Source organism: Aristolochia californica, unplaced genomic scaffold (genome assembly GCF_029961685.1).
Source record: "Aristolochia californica isolate CCGP_79_NKW_82.1479 unplaced genomic scaffold, dmAriCali1.0.hap1 SCAF_6, whole genome shotgun sequence".
NCBI lineage: Eukaryota > Viridiplantae > Streptophyta > Magnoliopsida > Piperales > Aristolochiaceae > Aristolochia > Aristolochia californica.
The window spans coordinates 34250132-34270856 of record NW_027182257.1 but is presented as its reverse complement, the minus strand read 5'-3'; the positions used below and the strand labels follow the sequence as shown (position 1 = coordinate 34270856).

The following is a 20725-nucleotide window of genomic DNA, read 5'->3' as shown; positions in this document are numbered from 1 at the left end:
TCTCATAGATGTCTTGTTATAAATTCTATACACCTTGCTATGAGATGAACAACCTAAAAAAATTCCTATATCAGCCCTAGAGTCAAATTTCCCAAATTTCTCCTTTGGATATTTTAATACAAATACTTTGCATCCAAAGGTTAGAAAATAGGTTATGTTGGGAAGGGTGCTCTTATATTGCTCACAAAGAGTTTTATTGAGAATGGGCCTTATGCTTACTCGGTTTATGATGTAGCATGTGGTATTTACGGCTTCAACCCAAAATCTATTCGAAAAATTGTATACATGTAGTGGGCTCTTGCCATTTCAATTAAAATTCTATTTCTTCTCTCAAGAACACCATTTTGTTGAGGAGTTTGAGGAGCTAAAAATATATTGTTTATACCATGGTTTGAGCAATATTCCTCAAAGTGTGAATTTTCAAATTCTCCTCTATGGTCATTCATAATTTTGATAATGATACAACCTTGCTTTTTTTTTAAACTTTCTCAGATAGTTTTACAAAGGACGGAAAAAACACCATCCTTGTGAGCTAGGCAATCTACCCATGTGAATCTGGAATAACCATCTACAACCATTAAGGTTAGATACTTTCCATTTAAGCACAAGGTTCAGGTACGTCCAACTAAAGCCATGTCAATTAGTTGAAGTGGTCGAGAGGTTGAAACTACATTTTTTGCCTTGAAAGTGTTTCTGTGTTGCTTTCCAAGCTGGCAAACATCTCAAGATTTCTCTCTTAAATATTTTTTGTTTGGTAGTCCTCTCACTAGGTTTTTCTTAACTACTTTGTTTAAGGAATCTATTCCTATGTGTCATATCCTCTTATACCATAACCAAGATTCTTTGATATTTTCACCCAAACAAATGCCTCTAGTTGAGGGTAAATCAACTATGTTCACAATATAGAGGTTTCTATTTGTATGTCCATCTAGAACTAGTTCATCATTTTCATTCTTTACTAAGCATTTGTCATTCTCACACGAGACATTGTTTCCTTTGTCACAAAATTGACAAATACTAAGTAAATTATGCAACAACCCTTCTACATAATAGACATAAGATATGAAGGAGTTTGAGGAACGTATTTTACCAACTCCTTTGATGGTACTTTTGCTATTGTTTCTCAATGTTATATGACCATATTCTTTTAGTTTGAGTTCAATGAACTTCTTCTTATCACCGATTATGTGCTTCGAGCACCTACTATCCAAAATTCACACATTCTTTGGTGACTTGGCTCAGAGATAACCTACATCACAAGAAAATGAACCCTTAGAGATCCCCTTTAATTTGGGTCCCTTTGGGATAACATTTGAAGCGCAAGGTGATTTGGGCATCCAAAATTTCTTGCCCGATGTTTTGTGGGTTACGGCAACTCTATTGGCTGCTTTAGGTACCCAACTTTGTTTGATCCCTTTTCCATTATTAATTCGGTAGTTTAGGCATAGTGTCCCACGTCATTGTAATAGTGATACGGATATGAGGAATGAGAGTGAACTATTATCTTTCCCAAATTTTCTCTTGTTGAAATGAGGACCCCATTCTTGAAACCTCGAGAAAGATGAGAGAGGGAGAAGAGAGGGGAGAGAGGAGAAGAAGAAAGCAAAGAGAGATAAATCTCGAGTAGAGAGGGGAGAAGAGCAAAGGGAGAAGAGAGACTTTAGGCCTGGAAAGAGATTCTTCCATGAATTTGAGAAGAGGAGACCTTGATTGAAGACTTAAACCAAGACCACTATTTATACTATTTCCATTACATATTTAGGAAAATTAAATCAATTAGGATCCCTAATGAAATCAATCACGATTAGATAAATTACATCAATCAAAGGAAGATCAATCAATTACATTAATCAAAGAAGATTTCCAAATCTTCCACCTTGTGTGGTAACTCATCATGCCACCTCGTGTGGGCATGGTGGGTTTTTGTGGATGGATGTCCTAACCAATTGTGCCATAGACTTGTCTCAGCGTACTTGGTTGAGATGACATTTATTTGAGGCACATCCAAGTAGTAGAACCCCCTTTTTCACAGGCTCACCAATCACCTGCTTTGGTGTAAGATCCTGAAACACACAGGAAGTGGGTGAGAAGGTGATGGGGCAATTAAAATGTTGTGTAAGTTTGACTATCAGATAAAAGATTCAAGGGAAAGGTAGGAACAAAATCAATATCTCTGAGCGGAAGTGATGGCGTAACACAGGTGAATCCTTTCTTGAGAACTTTAGTTTGGGAGCCATCAACTATGGTAACAAATTTATCCTAGAGACAAGGAGAGATAGAGTGGAGTGGACTTTTGTTACCTGTGAGATGCTCGGAGGCCCTTGAGTCAATTGTCCAAGATGAAGAGGGGGAACTGGCAAAGAGCATACTTGAAGCGTGGTGGCAGCAGCAGTTGAAGAGGAACTTAGTGGAGAGACCATCAGAGTTTTCATTTTTTGGAATAACTCATACTCATCCTCGGTAAGGGTCTTCTTTTCTGTTGGTGGGTCAGACTTGTCCTCCTTTGTACCACTTATTGAGCCTTGATTAGCCTTGGTCCATTCTGGCGTGTCATAGATTTTCCAACACTTATCAATAGCGTGGCCATATTTCTCACAATGGGTGCCTTCATTGCCTTCTATTTTGGAGGAACCATTCCTTCCACCTCTTCCTCCTCTATAATATCTTCCATGGCCTTAGCCACGGTCAGTTGATGTTCCCCTATTCTCGGAGTACTTAGTGGATGATACTTCAGTGGGAGAAGGGGAAGAGGCGTCTAGAATGCGGAGTAATGTGGCACATACATCATCAAAAGTGGGAATAGTAGAGGCGCTAAGGAGTTAAGTTTTAGAAACCTCAATATATGGCTTAATATTTGCTAGACAAATGGCAGTGGCTAAAGCTTCCTTTTGCTTGTCTTGGACAAAGACATCAGTGGAGTTAGGCTGAGCTAGCTTCCCTACTTGAAGAAGGCCTTTGAATCGAGCCAAATATTCATGGATATTTTCTCTTTGATTAGTATTGAACATACTCTGGAGAATATCATATGGCCTTTGTAAGTTGTCAGAGCTAGAGTACAACTTAGCACATGTCTCCCAAATTTACATAGTGGTGTCTAGATGAACAACATTATTGGAGACAAGTTCTTCCATACTATTGATCAGACAAATAATTACCAATGTGTCATTTTTTAACTACTTAGCATAAGAAATGTCTTCTTCATCAATCGGAGGCCCAAGTTTCGTTAGGTGATCAAGTAGGTCCCTTGTAATAAGAAACCGTTGAACCGATTTGTACCAGCTCAAGTAATTTGATATTCCTCACAAGGATAAGGTAGTAATCTTGAGAATATCATTCTTGCTACCCATGTATTATTCAGCCATAAGAGGCAATTCAATGGCAAATAGTGTACTCAAATGTGAAGTAGCCTAAGTAAGCAGCTAGTAGAATCAAGTGAAGCCAAGACTAGCTTGGGTATATAGGAGGAGAACCTGAGCTTATCAAGTCTTTTAGGCAAACAGGAAACCCTCTTAGGCAAGTAAACTTTTTGGCCAAAAATTTCTATAATTAATTCTTTAGTCTTCCTTTTAAAGAATAACTAAAACCAATCAACAAGCATGAAATCATGTAAGGTAAAGTGGCATTCTGAGTAAGATCTTTCCAAGATCATTCCAAAAATATATTTGACTCCAACTTGGAATAAACGAGTCTAGATTCAAAAATTCATGAGTTAGGCAAGATATGATTGATTGAAAACTAAAAAAATTAGGGCTAATGAAGAAGATATTGATTGAATGTGAGAATTCAAAAAACAACAATTTTTCTTCACATAGATTGGCACCAACTTGGCTTTCCGAAGGACCATTTTCTTAATTATTTTGTGCTTGCTCCATTTTATGTAAAAAAAATATTCTACTCTTGATTTCTTATGAATATTGAGGCAAGAAAAATCGGCCAACTTGTGGCTTTGAATCAAACAAGGTCTGGCCTCCCAGTTTTAAAAAAAAAAATCAGCACAACACTTTGTACAAAAAACAACCTTCTTCATTCAGATCTCCCTTTATTTTTTTAATTCAAAAACTGATGAAACTAGGCATGAGAGAAGACATATCTCTTTAATGCTCATATGAGGGCTGAGACCTCAAAAAAATTCACAAAACTGAGTAGAGTTCCAATTCTTCAAACAACTCGGTTAATGGAGAAGCTTAGCATAGAACCTAAGTAATAAGATTTTAAAAATACTATGGATAAAAAAACACTCATAATAGACTCAAAAACATTGTTATTCTTCATAAAATCTTGTTCCCATGAAATAATAACTCTTCATGAGAAAAAATCTCAACATAAACAGATTTCCAACCAAGAACTTGCAAACTAACAAAAATAGCCTTGGCAAACTTCTCCCAATCCGAGATGCATAAATCTCAATACTTTCATATAATGAAGAGAGTAAGAAAATTATATCTGAACCATCTTCTAGAGGTAAGAAAACCAAAATCATGAATTCATAATAAAAAGAATGAAAAACAAACTTATCTCAGCAAGTTTCAACCTTGCTTCACAAAGAGCTCTTCTATGAGTAGCTTTGATCTTAACTTCATAGAGCATCCTTTAGTGGGGATCCTAAATTCAATGTTCTGATACCATGTTGAATTTAGGACCCCATGCTTGAAACCTCGAGCAAGATGAGAGAGGAAGAAGAGGGGAGAGAGAAGATAATAAAAGAGCAAAGAGAGAGAGCTCGGGTAGAGAGGAGAGAAGAGAAAAAGGAGAATAGAGACTTTAGGCTAGGAGAGAGATTCTTCCACGAATTTGAGAAGAGGAGAGCTTGATTGAAGGCTTCAACCAAGATTCCTATTTATACAATTTCCATTACATATTTAGGGAAACTCCTCAATCAATTAGGGTCCCTAATTACTTCAATCATGATTAGCTAAATTACATCAATCAAAGGAACATTCAATTACATTAATCAAAGAAGATTTCCAAATCTTCCACCTCCAGTGATGTGGATTCCACCTCGTGTGATGACTCATCATGCCACCTTGTGTGGTGATTCATCATGCACCTCGTGTGATGACTCATCATGCCACCTTGTGTGGTGATTCATCATGCACCTCGTGTGAGCATGGTGGGTTTGGTCCCACCTTCTAACACTCCTCTAGCTGGGGGTGAGAAAACATCGTAGATGTCCAGCTTGTTGCAAATGGTGGATCAGATTTTATGGGTGACTGGTTTGATGAGAATATCTACAACTTGTCCTTGTGAGGAGATATGTTTGAGAGATAATATGCTCACTTGGAATTTCTCTCGTATAAAGTGGTAGTCCACCTCAATGTGTTTTATTCTCTCATGGAAGAACGGATTTGAGGTGATACGAATCACCGCTTGATTATCGCAATGTAGATCTACATGAACTTCTTTATGGAATCCCAATTTAGTGAGAAGGGACCTGATCCATAAAAGCTCACTAACTGTGTGTGCTATGATCCTATATTTTTATTTTGTACTGGACCTTGCATATACATTTTGCTTCTTGTTTCTCCATGTAACCAAGTTCTCTCCAACCATTGTACAATATGTCGAAGTAGATTTTCTATCATCCAGGGATCCGACCTAGTCTGCATCTAAGAACCCTTCTATGTTGAAGTAACCATGGTTCTTATAGACAAACCTCTTCCTGGAGCTCCTTTAAAGAGTCGCAATATTCTTTCTAGTGTTTTCCAATGAGTAAGTTATGGTTTGTGCATGTATTGACTCATCACACTTACTGCATATAATATATCTGGCCTTGTTACACAAAGATAAATGAGTTTTCCCACAAGTCTTTGATATTTTTTTATATCCACATGTTCTCCATTGCCTACAGATAATTTTTTATTTGAATCTATAGGGTTTTTTGCTAGTCTACACCCTTCATTCTCTTCTCCTCCACTAGATCAAGGACATACTTCCTTTGAGATATTATAATCCCATGTTTAGACTGTAGTACTTCTATACCCTGAAAGTATTTAAGTAGTTCATGATCTTTTGTCTTGAACTCTTCACTTATCTTTTCCTTAGTTTTCTAAATGCCCTCGAGATCACTACCTGTTAAGACAATATAACCAATATAACCAACATAAACGGCCAAAAGCACTTTTCCTTTAGGTTTGTCTTTAAGAAACAAAGAGTGATCTACGAAACATTTATGAAATATGGCCCATGTTAGTGCTTGGCTAAATCTATCAAACCATGCATGAAGAGACTATTTCAAACCATAGAGGGATTTCTTCAATTGACATTTCGACTCCCCCTGAACTACAAATCCAGGTGGTTGTTGTAAATAAATTCCTTCCTTTATATCCCCATTGAGGAAAACATTTTTTCCATCAAGCTGATAGACCAACAACTAAAAATTAGCAACAAGATATAATAAGAAACGTACCAAGTTCAATTTGGCCACCGGAGAGAACTTTTCCTCATAATCATTCCCATAGCATTGAATATAGCCTTTGGCAACAAGGTGGGCCTTAAAATGAGCAACTGACACTTCTGGATTGTGTTTAACTGTATAGACCCACTTACAACCGGTAGATTTTTTTCCTAATAGAAGAGAAATTAGAGCCCATGTTTGATTCTCATAGACTGCCTACATTTTTTCTTCCATTGTTCCCTGCCACCTTGGATGTCTCAAAGCCTTTTGATGGGACTGCAAGATAGAGATGGAGGAGATAGACACAAGAAATTGACAACCTGAAGAAGATAAATGATGGTGATACACAAAATTGGATATGGGATGAGAAGTACAGGGCCTAGTGCAAGCTCTAGGTTCTTGCCTTAAGGCGATGGTCGATTATCATATTGTGGTCCAAAAAAAAATGGACTTACCTTGATGGGATCCGCAAACTCCACATGTGTGGTGTCAGCCAGTGCTTCAGGAGATTGGACAGTTTTTGTAGCACATGGTACAATCGGTCGAGGAGAGGCAGGTATAGAAGACACCTGGAGGCGCATTTTTGAAGTAGTATGAAGAGTCTTTGAAAAAGATTACATCCCAAGACACAAGTAACATTTGGAGAATAGGATTGTGGAAAACATAACCCTTGCTAGGGTATCCTAAGAAGATATAGTTGATAGATTTTGGATCAAGTTTACTACATTGTGGGGAGGTAATATGAAAAAAGCATGTACACCCAAAGAGAGTATGTGGTCCTGTGGTGTTTGCTCAGTTGACACAGTTCACAATTTAAACTTGACATATCCTTAAAGGTAGGAAAAATAAGATAAAGAGATTGTACGGATGGATGTTCCAACTGATTGTGCCATAGACTTGTCTCAGTATGCTTGGTTGAGATGGTATTTATTTGAAGCATGTCTAGGTAGTAGAACCCTCCTATTTCACGACCTCCACCAATCACCTACTTCGGTGTAAGATCTTGAAACACATAAGAAGTGGGTGAGAAGGTGATGGAGCAATTGAAATGTTGTGTATGTTGATTAAAAGATAAAAGATTTAAGGAAAAGGTAGGAACAAAAAAAAATATCTATGAGTGAAAGTGATGGTGTAACAGAGGTGAATCCTTTCTCGAGAACTTTAGTTTGGGAGCTATCAGCTATGGTAACAAATTTATCTTAGAGACAAGGAGAGACAGAGTGGAGTAGACTTTTGTTACTTGTGAGATGCTCGAAGGCCCCTAAGTCAATTATCCAGGATGAAGAGGAGGAAGTGGTAGAGAGCATGCTTGAAGCTGTGGTGGCATCATCAATTGAAGAGGAACTTGGAGGAGAAACTATCAAAGTTTTCATTTTTTGGAATAAGTCATACTCATCATCAGTAAGGGTCTTCTTTTTTGTTGGTGAGGCAGACTTGTCCTCCTTTTACCACTTACTGAGCCTTGATTAGCCTTGGCCCATTCTGGCGTGCCATGGATTTTCTAACATTGATCGATAGTGTGGCCATATTTCCCACAATGGGTGCATTCCTTGCCTTCTGTTTTGGAGGAACTATTCCTTCCACCTCTTCCTCTTTCTCCTCTATAATTTCTTCCATGGCCTCGGCCGCAGTCGATTGATGTTCCCCTATTCCCAGAGCACATAGCGGATGATACTTCAATGGGAGAAGGGCAAGATGAGTCTAGATTGTGGAGTAATGTCGCACATACATCTTCATAGGTAGGAATAGAAGAGGGCGCTAAGGAGTTGAGTTTTAGTAACATCGATATATGGCTTAATATTTGCTAGACAAATGGCAGTGGCTAAGGCTTCCTTTTGCTTTTCTTGGACAGAGACATCAATGGAGTTAGGTTGAGCAAGCTTCCCTTATTGAAGAAGACCTTTGAATCGAGCCAAATATTCATGGATATTTTTTCTTTATTTAGTATTGAACATACTATGGAGAATATCATATGGCCTTTGTAAGTTGTCGGAGCTAGAGTACAACTTAGCATATGTCTCCAAAATATGCTTACGGTGTCTAGATAAACAACATTGTTGGAGACAAGTTCTTCCATGTTATTGAGAAGACAACTAATTACCAAAATGTCATTTTTTAACCACTTAGCATAAGTTGTTAGGAATTAGACACCTTAATTCCAAACTAAAGAGAACAATAATAATAAACGTGAAAGAAGAGGAAAAAACATGGAAAAACACAACAAAAATTATATAGGTTTGCCTCAAGGTGAGACTGCGTCCTGTCTTTCGCTGCTACAGTAATCCACTATGAATATGAAATAATTTACAAGAGAAATTGCACACTTACTGGTGTTTCTCTCTAACCTCTCGGACTGCAATTTGAGATGCTCCTCGAATTAAGATCATAAAACCCTAAGAGCGGTACCCCCCAATTTAAAGAGAAAGCTAGGGCAACTGCATTACAAGAGTGAAATTCTCAAATTGCCCTTAATGAAACAATAATCAATATATCGTGGATCGGATGGGGGGCTTCTCAACCCCATTCCAACCCCCACGACGACCTTACTACGAAGGTCGATCCGCGACCAACTAAGAGTAAGGCGTTAATTAGGCTCCGCAACTTAACAAGAGGTTCCTTTATCTAAATTATGACTTTGACGAATTATTTCGTTGATAGAAATCTATATTTACTATAATGATTGGAGTTGCTCATGCGTTTGACCTCTTGGTAAGAAGAAAAATAGGAAATGTCATAACAAATATGGATGATTGTTCTTGCGTCAATCCACCAAGGGAGCGGATGGTATGTCAAGTTTAACTCTACTATAGATGTTACTAACCTATCATTGGGTTTAATAGAGTTAGTCTCAATTATCATGTTCGTTGAGGAGTTGCACCATCACTTGCCCCTTGATTTTACTTTTTTTGTGTCTACAATACTTGGCAAAATGACTGTTATGGGCCTGGGTTAAGTACCTATGTCTTCCGCTCCTAACAGGCCGGTCTTTTGGGTAGTATTGGCTAGGTGCTTAACATTTGGTATCAGAGCAGGCGCTACGTCCTGACTTCGAATCCCAGCGGCCGCGTGCGCAGGTGGACCGCAAGCCCCTGGCGTGACCCCTGACCCGGTCGCGTTGCTGTGTTAATGCCACCGTGGTCGTCGGCTCGGGCGGGCGGGGTGTGATGTTATGGTCCTGGGTTAAGTACCTATGTCTTCCGCTCCTAACAGGCCGGTCTTTTGGGTAGTATTGGCTAGGTGCTTAACACTCAGCTTCGTGCGTTGATGAAATTTTCCTAACTTAGGAAAATTTGAATTGAACCATCTCCTTCCTCCTCTCCTTCGGCGGAAATGTCGTCGACGCTTCTTCGGAAATCAAAATCCGGCGTTATCCTCCTGCCGATCCCGAAAATAGCGGCCGTCGGTAAGTGCCGAAACCTTGTCGACAACTGCTCCTTCCCTCAGGGCGCCGACGAAGGCGGGCGACGGTCGTCTTCCGTCCACACGGCTCCGAACAGGGCTCTGTTCTGCCGAGAGGTGGATTGAGTGTGGGAGGTGGTGGCCGGAAGTCGAATCCCACCGGAGTTGTGTATGACGGCGCCGACGGAGTCGCCTTCGTGTCCGGTGGTGAAGAGCAGCCGTTTTGGGCGTCGCCGCCTGGTAATTTTCCGAGACCGAGGGCTCTCGGAAACATACCCCTGTCGGAAGAATGGCCGGAAGACACCGGGCTGGCCGTGGGGAGGGGTTTTGGGAGGTGGAACCCCCACCCTTGATTACCGACGGGAAAATTTTCCCCTTGATGACCGACGGGAAATTTTTCCACTCCCATGCGGAACGAAATTTTTTTTTCCCTTCCGTGCGTAACCGACTATGGCTGCCTGCTTGGCTTGCCGTGAGCAGGGGAGGACTGATTTCTGTTGATTTTCTGCGTCCGCCTCTCGAGACGAAATTTTTGATTTTTTCGGCCATAGGCCGTTCTGCCCATCCGAGATAGCGAATTGAGGTCGTATGACCTATTTTGCTGCAACAACGAGTTTCTCCTTTCCATAACGCTCAATGGAAGCATCTAACCGTGCTCGTATTTCCTCCAATTCCTTACCCATAGCAATCCATCTTTCTTGGGATATAGAATAACCCATTGTGTTCCCGCTCGATTCATTGCAGATGCAACATACTCTCTTGTTTTCTTCCTTTTGAATCGTTTGGTTAGGCTTGCTAAAGAGTTTCTTACTTTCAAACCATCTCCCAAAATATTTTATGTGTTATTTCCACACTTCTCTTCAATGTGGATTGAAACTAAAAGTTTGTATAGTGAGGGAAGTTCTCTCTTATGTTTTATCTAGACTTTAAAATTTGACCATGAAGGTGGGAGTTTTAGTTTTTCTAATTAGAGTCGATGCTTGAATTCTATTATCTAGTGGGACTCTTCCGGATAATCTTAACCATGATATTTTAAATCTAACATACTTGATTATTAACCTATTTTTCATCACGATCGTAAAAGTTAAATATTCTCATAATAAAAACTTATATTCTAATTATGTTTCTTGCACCTACTTTGTGTCTAAGGTTTTTTACAACCCTTTACTAGTTTTGGCATCTAAGTAAATGTCATACAAGTTATTGAAAGAACCGAGGATCAAACCACAACATAAATAATCATTTTTCTCATATTTGTGTTTCATTGTTGATCTTCCTAGTTCATGATCTTATGAATTACCATCAATCTATCATTCATAATAACATAAAACAACTTCAATATTATCAACTAGTACTCTATTCTCTTATGCCATCTAACAAAGTTCTTTCCATTGAAAGGCTCTGGTTTCAGTCAATCATTTTTATAAAAGAGAGTATTTATCTAGTCAAAAAGCACACATGTATACACATCTCATACACATTTACAAATGAGCAGGAAATAATGTATTTAAACCTCAAAGTCTCTATTGGTTTTAGCAATATGGGACCAAATGTAAAAACATATTCACACCCACACGCTTCTCCCTCAGGAGTGTTTCAGACTTTAACAACGACTAACACAGGTCACAAATACATGTTACCCGATGCGCAGCAGCAGCACCAGCAGGAGATGAGACCAAAAAGTCAAAAAAACACGTTGGACTAAGAATCTAAGGTTAACGCTTCCAGAAAAGAGGAGTTTCTTTGAAATCTGACACACTCTTCTTCGCCGGTCCCCAGAAGTCACAGGCATTTACTTTTACTTCCTCCCCTGTGCCCGTAACCACATCCTCCTCTTTTACTTCGATACTTCGTACCTTCAATCTCTGTAAACAAAGAAACACTACGCGCTACGTGGATCTAACAACGTACGTCCAACGGAAACCGGAGAGCCCAACTTGGACCTCGTTGAGTAGGAGAAAAGATTCCCGATTCTTTTATTTAGAGAGCCTGGTGGACCCACTCAATTCAGCTCGCTCGCTTTTCTTCTTCGGTTAACCCAGTGACGTAGCCGTTGCTTTTTTGGAGTTAAGACTTCAGATGCGGCGACACGTCGAGGGGACACGAAAAGGAGCAATAATGAATTAACATTCTTTTGGTAAATGGGCTTGCGTTACCGCGTCGCAGTTTGTGAGACGACGGTAAAGAATAAACGCCCAGTTAAGCACTATCTTAGCCTTGTATTTGTCTTTAATTTCCACAATGCCACTCCTGTCGGCAAACGTTGGCCTTGCCCTCATCTGACATCTGCCTACCTTAACGAATCAAGAAAAATCAGAGGGTAATGACGTCATTTAATGTAGAATCTCCAAGGGACAAAAGATCTTCCGTAATTTAGGAGATCTTTAGGGTTACTTTCCACGCGTACCTCCTTCCTCGAACTTTCTCGCGTTTGTCCGCCATGGTCTTGAATCTCTCATAACCTCGTTTCTGTGTACCTCTGCCTCTCTCTCGTTTTCCTCTTTAGATCGAATCCTCCTCCCATTCAAATTTAACCCTTGCCTGAGAAAATCTCCGACTGTCTGCGCTGATAGCCTGGTAGTTAAAGTGTAAAGCTTACCTATCCACCGTGACGATGTTGCCACAGACGACCGGCCGGGAAAGTGCTGGAGACGGCCGGAAGTCCGTCTCGTACTACGACAGAAAACCGGTGGTCTCCGAACGACCGCCGCAGATTCCGCTCCCCGGAAGCCACTCCAAGCTTGTTAACACTCTCGTCGCCAGTTCCGGGACTGCGAAGTTGCCGGAGAGTGGAAACCAGAGACTGACGAAGCTTCTTTTGAACGTGACAATTCAACGGAGTCCCGGACCGGTACAAGTCGTCATATCGGCGGAAAGCACTGTTTCGGATCTGATCAAAGCTGCCGTCGAGACGTACGTGAGAGAAGGACGGAGAGCGTTGTTGACGGAAATTGATCCTCTCGCCTATGAGCTCCATTACTCGCAGTTTAGCTTAGATAGTAAGTTGTCCGCCTCTAATTATGTATTGTTTCATTCTTTTTGGTTTTGTTTTCTTGATACTGCAAGATACGTGCGATAAAGGAACAAACCATTCATGATTCTTTGCTTCAGTAGATGAAGACGACAAAGTGCAAAAAATCAGCAGAGATTTCGTCTTTCGATCCTCTTCTACTGTTCTTTTGGTTATTGAAACTTACTTTCCATCATCTCGAATTTGTTTTCTACAAGTTCCTGGTGGTTGTTTTAGCGACGAAACGGTTATTTCCGCTGTGTGCAGCTTTTCGTTTATTTGGAAGGAAAAATAATAGTTTAATCTTTGGTGGCGGCACTACAGGTCTGGATACCACCGCGAAGTTAGGAAACCTTGGCTCTCGCAATTTTTTTCTCTGTTCGAAGCCTCAGAATGAAGTGAACACGTGGTCCAATCAAGCAACGAAGGCGTCAAAAGGTCCTGTTCTGTAACTCTGTTCGGTTGTTCATGCGCCAAATGAAGATGAGAGAGGCCACAAGCACCTGTCAGACCTGTGAGCGGCTAGGTGTAGACTTTAAATGCGCCATTTATTGTACTTCCTTTGACGGGAAGAAAATGGATTTTGGACTAGAGAGGGTCCTTCTTTAATCCATTAATTAAAATGATTAAGAAAAGATTCTGGGGCATGATTTCAGTTCAAAGAAAGAGGTTGTGAGTTGAAATAAAAATAGTTGAATCTCGTCTATATCACAGAGTCGTCGGTTTTGAATTTGTGGGCACTGCGCGTGTCGCTCGGCTGTTGCCTTGTGCCGTCCACGGGCAGTGTTAGGTTCGGCTCTAGTCTAATACAAAAGAAGCACCGAGTCATGAGCTCCGACTTAACTGGTAATTCAGTAATATTTTGTTATTGGCGCAAGAGCAGAGGGTGTGATAGGGATATTGGCCGTTGAGGCAGGGGATGACCATGAGTTGGAGCCAGGTTGAATTTTTCTGCCTCTTTTCTATTACATTGAATATTCGGGAGAATAATATATGAATATGAGTGGTAAAAGTCATTTACTTAAGATTACTTCTATACTTTTGAGAGGGGTATCAAATTACTTAAGTTGGGTTCAGTCGATTAAGATATTCTTTATTACTAGAAATCTTTTAGGATACTTGGCTAAACCAACTCCACCCATAGATAAAGATGATAGTTTATATATTAAATGATTCAAGAATGACACACTTGTCATTAGTTGACTAATTAACAGCTTGGAGCAATATGACAAATAATGTTGTCCACCTTGAGACCACAAAACAAATATGGGATACTTGTTCCAAGTTATATTCTGGCACCGAGAATTTACAGAAATTATACGATGTGTTTCAAAACGTGTTTACTACGAAACTAGGAGAAAACTTGCATGACTTCTTGACTAGGTTTAGAGGGCTGATTCGGGAGTGGAAAATTGCTCAACCCTCTTCCACCGATATATTGGTTCAAGAAAAGCAACGAGATGTTAAGTCATACACGAAGTGGCCAAAACCTTAGCTCCTCCGCACTTCCATCATTCGATAATATAAGTGCAACATTACTTTAGATACTAGATCCTTCCTCTACCTCTCATATTGAAGCATCTTTTGCTATGTACTCAGGAAATAGGGGTACATCTTCTACCACCCAATGGCGCGATAGAAATTGCAAAGGAGGCCAAGCAAGAGGTGGTAGAAGTGGCTCTGGTTCTTCAAGGTCAGACAACCGGGTCTGTCCTCACTGTGGTGGACTGAACCATCTGGTGGATATTTGTTGGAAGCATCATGGCAAACCGGATTGCGGGCCGGATTTCACAGATGCTATGGAGATCACTTCGTATTTATTAAAGACACATCGAATGGCAAGGTGATTCTAGCCGTATATATTGATGACATTATTATAATCGGTAGTGATCCTGAGGGTATCCAGAAGACAAAAGAACGCATATGTGCTGAATTCAAGACAAAGGATCTTGGACTGCATTGAAGTACCACAATCCAGACATGGAATCATATTTTCTCAAAAGAAGTATGTCCTTGACCTATTGGGGGAGACCGGAATGTTGGGATGCAGACCAGCAGAAACACCCATGAACTCGAACACAAAATTATGTGCAGGTACCGGAGAAGAAGTAAATGTCTAAAAATATAAAAAAAAATGGTAGGAAGACTCATTTACTTCTGCGTAACGAGGCCAGATATTTCATATGTAGTAAGTGTGGTAAGTCCAATGTATGCACAATCCACAACTCAGTCATTGGCAAGCACTAGAATGGATATTACAATATCTCAAAGGAGTACCAAGAAGAGGGCTTCTTTATAAAAATCATGAAAACTTCAACATCAAAGATTTTTTAGATGCAGAACGGGCCAGATCCGCGGGTGACAGGAAATCTACTTAAGGATATTGTACGATGGTTGGAGGAAACTTGGTTACATGGAGGAGCAAAAAACAAAATCTAGTTGAACGGTCTAGTGCAAAAGCAGAGTACAGAGCCATGACACACATAGTTAGTGAAGTCCTATGAATCAGATCTCTCCTTACTGAATAGGGATTTTACATAGAAGCTCTTATGAATCTATATTGCGATAATTAGGCTGTAATACACATCACATCGAATCCAATCTTCCTTGAGAAAACAAAGCATATAGAAATAGACTGCCACTTCATACGAGAAAAATTCACTATAGGCATCTTATCTATTAAGCATGTATCTTTACAGAACCAACTTGCAGGCATTCTCACCAAACTAATCACTCATAAAACTTTGTCCACCATTTATAGCAAGTTGGGTATCCACGATGTTTTCTCACCCCCAGCTTGAGGAGGAATGTTACAATGTGGGACCCACCATGGCTAAAGGAGCTAATGGGAAACACCTTGAGGTCGAGAGATGTCAACAAGGGCCTTCATACAAGTTGGTTTGAACTAGGAGATAAGGAACATGAGATGGAATTAAATAGAACATGTGAAGATCAAGTGGGACCCACAATACCATGAGTTGGTATCCCTATCAACATGAGTTGAAAGATCATGTGGGACCCACAAAGATAAGACCACGACCTGGCTTACTATCTTGGTTCACGTGCTTAAAGAAGAGTTAGAAGTTGAGTTAAATTAGTCTCTTAAATAGATAATGTAATCTTATCATGATAGACTTATCTTAGAGAGTTCTAGCTGGAATGTAATTAGGAGTCCTAAGATTACTTGTACATGGACTCTATCACCTCATTAACTATAAATAGAGGTGTTTGTAGCTCAAAAATCAATCAAGCAAGCCTCTTAGTTCCTCTTCTTTCGTGTGAAGTTCTCTCTCTCTGAACCTCTTTTATTTTTTCATCTTCTCTCTCAACCCGAGAGTCTTTCTTATTTTTCTTTCTCTCTCCCCTTACTCAAGGTATTATTCATGGGGTCCGAAATTCAAAACCTATGATGTTTACTTAATTGATAAACCTCACAATTGAAAGTAGAAAAATATTTTAACGAAGGAAGTAAATGACGAAGAGAAGGTGTAGAAAGATGGCCAAGCCGGTTGTGCCAAAGTTGTACCTCAGATGTAGTTGATGATAAGACAACTAATGGAGGAAGGTTTAAGTAGTACAAGCCCCCTTTTTCATGGCCACTACCAATCACCCTATTCATAGTTAGATCCTGAAATGTACAAGAAGAGGGTGAGAAGGTGATAATGCCATTCATATTTTTTGTGATTTGGCTAACTGAAAGCAAATTTAAAGAAAATTGAAGGACAAATAAGACATATTGAAGAGGGATAGAAGATGTGATAGATGAGGAACTTTTTCCAAGTACTTTGGTTTGGGTACGAGTAGCAATAATAAAAAAATTATTGGGAAAACATGGAGATAAGGAATAAAGTATATGTTTGTTACCTGACAGGTGTTCAGATGCCCCGGAGTCTATGATCCCTGAAGCGATGGTGGTAGCAATGGTAGGTATCAGTGGAAGGGAAAACTCCATAAGGAACTTCATCTTTTGAAACGTGGCATGATCTTCAAAAATAAGAGTCATTTTTTCGGATTAGGAGTCAGCCTTTTCTTCCAGTTTATCAACATTAACGGAGGTTGGGTTAGTTGTGGCCCAATCAGGCTTACCATGAAGCTTCCAATAGTTTTTCACAAGGTGGTTCTGACAACCACAATGGGTGCATGTGCGAGGCTCAGTGCATGAATAGGTAGGACCCATTCTACCACCTCTTGTGCAACCCCTTGTAAAATTTCTGTCACCTCCACTGTTGGAGAATGATGTACCCCTGTTACCGGAGTACATAGCCGATGGAACATGAATAGGGGAGGCAGTAGTAGAAGATGGGTCAGGGATCTCTTGCAATGTAGCTAAGGATGGAAGTGTGGATGAGCTAAGGAGTTGGGTCTTAGCAACCTCAAGATATGGTTTGATATTCGTCAAACAAATGACTACTGCCAAGGCCTCTCGTTGCCTTTCTTGAATTGCAATACTTGTTGAGTACGGTTGAACAATCTTCTATTCTTGAAGAAGTCCCCAAAACCGGGCCAAGAAATCATGAATATTATCCCCTTGCTTAGTATTCAACATATTTTGTAAGACATCAAATAATTTTTGCAAGGAGGTTGTGCTAGATTATAACTTAGCACATTTGTTCCAAATTTGAATCATATAATGATTATCCAACAAAATAACAAGACCCCATGAACAACGCCAAGTGTGAGAGAACTTATAGCAGCAACATGTGCTGGAATTCCAACTCATAGAAAATTGATCCAAGTTACATGTAGGTAACTGAATCGCAAATCATTTTCATCAACACATCAATCTTGATGAAACACTACTAACAACTAATCTTGATCAAACTTGCAATTTAGCTACAAGAACATCAAAATTATAACATCACAAGAGATTAATCCTTACAACTTCTCATATGAAGATCATCTTGTCTTGATGTAAATCAGAAATCAAGAAATAATGACCAGAATTGACTTATCTCGTCATGGCTGGACTCCTTTCATGAATAAATTTTTGGACATCTTCATAAATATTTGATCGTATACTTCATCAAAGGGGATCCTAAACTCTACTTTGATACCATGTAGGATTTAGGATCGCATGTAGAGGACTTAGATCAACCAAGAAGAAAATGAGGAAGGAGAAGAGAGAAGTAGGGATCAACTACAAAAGGGAGAGAGCTTGGACTAGGAGGATGTTAGGAGTTAAATGCCCTAATTCCAAACTAACGAGAAAAATAGTAATAATCACGGAAGAAAGTAAAATCAAGAACAAAAACAAACAAAAAAATTTATATAGGTTCACCTCAAGGTGAAACTATGTCCTGTCTTCCGCCGTTGTAGTAATCCACTATGAAGATGAAATAGTTTATAAGAGAAATTACACACTTATAGGTGTTTTTCTCGAACCTCTCAGGCTGCAACTCGAGATGCTCCAAAAATTAAGATGATAAAACCCTAATAGTGACGCCCCTCAATTATAAAGAGGAATTAGGGCAACCGCGATACAAGAGTAAAATTTCCAAACTGCCCTTAATGAAACAACAATCAATATATCATGGATCGAATTCTGACCAACTCACCGTAAGGTGTTAATTAGACTCCACTACTTAACTATCTCCCACTTGGAGACTAATCTATCATTAATATCTCCTCTACAATGGCAACAACTTCTCGATCCTCAGAGAGAAGTCCAATTGAATTTGCACACAACTTCAATTTCTCAATTGTAACAGTCTTTGTCAACATATCAGTCAGACTTTGACTCCCTTGAATTTTCTCAAGGGCTAAGACTCCATCCTCCAAAGTCGATCTGATGAAGTGAGAAGGTACCTATATGTGATTTTTTTTGGCATGATAAACATGATTCTTTACTAAATGAATAACACTCTAACTGTCACAATACAACATATTCTTCTCATGCTTGAGACCTAATTCTTCCCAAAAAAACTGCAATCACACCATCTCTTTGCTGGCTTCGATCACAGCAACATATTTTGCCTAAGTAGTGGAAAGAACAACTATCTTCTGCAACTTAGAGACCCAACTAAAACTTGTACCACCCAATGTGTATACATATCCAGTGATATGCTTCCTACCATCAATGTCTCTAACCATGTCAGCATCTACATAACCCTATAATCCCAAGTCTGACTTATCGAAACATAAGGCTGAGTCTGCAGTGTCTCTCAAATACTTGAGAATCCACTTCATTGATTCCCATTGTTGTTTACTCGGATTACTCATATATCTGCTCACAACTCCCACTACATGAGCTATGTCTGGTCTAGTACACACCATGGAATACATGAGACTGTCAATAGTAGAAGCATAAGGCACATTGGCCATGTTGGCTCGCTCCTGCTCTATAGAAAGTGACTATACCTTAGATTAGCTTAAGGTGACTAGTTAAAGGAGTATTCACTGGTTTTGCATCATTCATGTTGAACCTACTCACCACCTTCTTCACATATTCTTCTGGTAATAGTTTCAAGACATCAATGTCCCTAGTTATCCTCATCCCAAGGATTTGTTTTGCAGCACCCAAATCGTTCATTGCAAACTTCTTGGACAACTCCCTTTTCAACTTATCTATTTCCTGTTTGCTAGCACCTGCTATCAACATGTCATCAACATATATTAGTAGAATAATGTTGTCTTTACATCGAACTGCTCTAAGTGCAAGTCTTCATTTGCCACTAGTCCAAGAACTATTCTAATAGTAGTCAATTTCACTATTGGAGATAAAACCTCAGTGTAGTCAATGCCTTCTTTTTGTTGAAAACCTTCTCTTTATAATTGAGGGGCACCACTATTAGGGTTTTTTTTATCATCTTAATCCGAGGAGCATCTTGAGTTGCAACCCGAGAGGTTAGATAGAAACACCTGTAAGTGTGCGATTTCTCTTGTAAACTATTTCATCTTTATAGTGGATTACTGCAACGGCTAAAGACAGGACATAGTCTCACTTGAGGTGAACCTGTATAAATCTTGTTGTTTGTTTTTGTGCTTGTTTTTTCTTTCTTCAATTATTATTATTATTGTTCTCATTAATTTTGAATTAGGGCGTTTAATTCCTAACAAGTAGTATCAAAACTTTGGTTCATGATTGAGAGCAATGGTTATCGGAGAAGGATTGGCGATAGGGATCAACAAGTTTGATTGTATGGATTTTGTGTTCTGGAGGATGGAAATCAAAGACTATCTATACAGTAAAAATCTGCATGCACCACTTCTGGTATGAAAGGTGATGAGTGGAATCTCCTCGATAGACAAGTGTTGGGAGTATTCTTGTTAACACTGTCGAAGAACGTTCTTCACAATGTGGCGTCAGAGAAAACCATAATAGTGATGATGAAGATTCTGTCCGACATGTATGGGATGCCTTCTACAAATAATAAGGTACATCTCATGAAAAAAAACTCTTCAATTTAAAGATGACAAAAATACATCAATTGCATCGCATTTGAATGAGTTTAGCATGATTGTCAATCAATTGCTATCTGTTCAAATTAAATTTGATAATGAGGTTCGTGCTTTAATTCTTTTGGCATCTTTTCCAAATTATTGGAAGCCTATGAGGGTTGCGGTCAGCAACTTTGTAGGCAACGAGAAGTTGATCTTTAATGATGTTCGAGATACCATTCTTGTGGAGGAAGTTCGTAGAAAGGACTCCGGAGAATTGTCGACATCTAATTCTGCCCTAAGTGTCGATACTAAGGGCAGGAACTTCGAGAGGAGTCCAACAAGGGCAATGGTAGAGGGAAGTCAAGGAATGGTAGAAGCAAGTCCAAATTCAGAAGAAATGTAGAATACTGGAATTGTGACAAGTCTGGTTATATAAAGAAGAGATACAGAGCACCGAAGAAGGATGGAAAGAAAAATGATGTTACAAATGCGGTGACTGAAGAGGTACAAGAAACATTACCCTTGTCGGTTGATAGCCCTAT

The 20725-nt window shown here is 39.5% G+C and overlaps 1 protein-coding gene across 1 annotated transcript; it reads left to right on the top strand.

Annotated features, from left to right (window-relative positions):
* Positions 1-12300: 12300 nt before the first annotated feature.
* Positions 12301-13470, top strand: LOC137935543 (uncharacterized protein At4g22758-like). Its single transcript, XM_068780196.1, has 2 exons — positions 12301-12792; positions 13128-13470. Exons 1-2 carry the CDS (start codon positions 12408-12410, stop codon positions 13253-13255), a joined length of 513 nt encoding a protein of 170 aa, XP_068636297.1. The 5' UTR covers positions 12301-12407; the 3' UTR covers positions 13256-13470.
* Positions 13471-20725: the final 7255 nt, after the last annotated feature.

What these genes read in the sequence shown, in the direction of transcription:
- LOC137935543 (XM_068780196.1), top strand. Translation starts at nt 12,408, where the DNA reads ATGTTGCCACAGACGACCGGCCGGGAAAGTGCTGGAGACGGCCGGAAG. An exon ending in CTCGCAGTTTAGCTTAGATA is followed by an intron (nt 12,793 to 13,127) that starts GTAAGTTGTCCG and finishes GCGGCACTACAG; the next exon opens with GTCTGGATACCACCGCGAAG.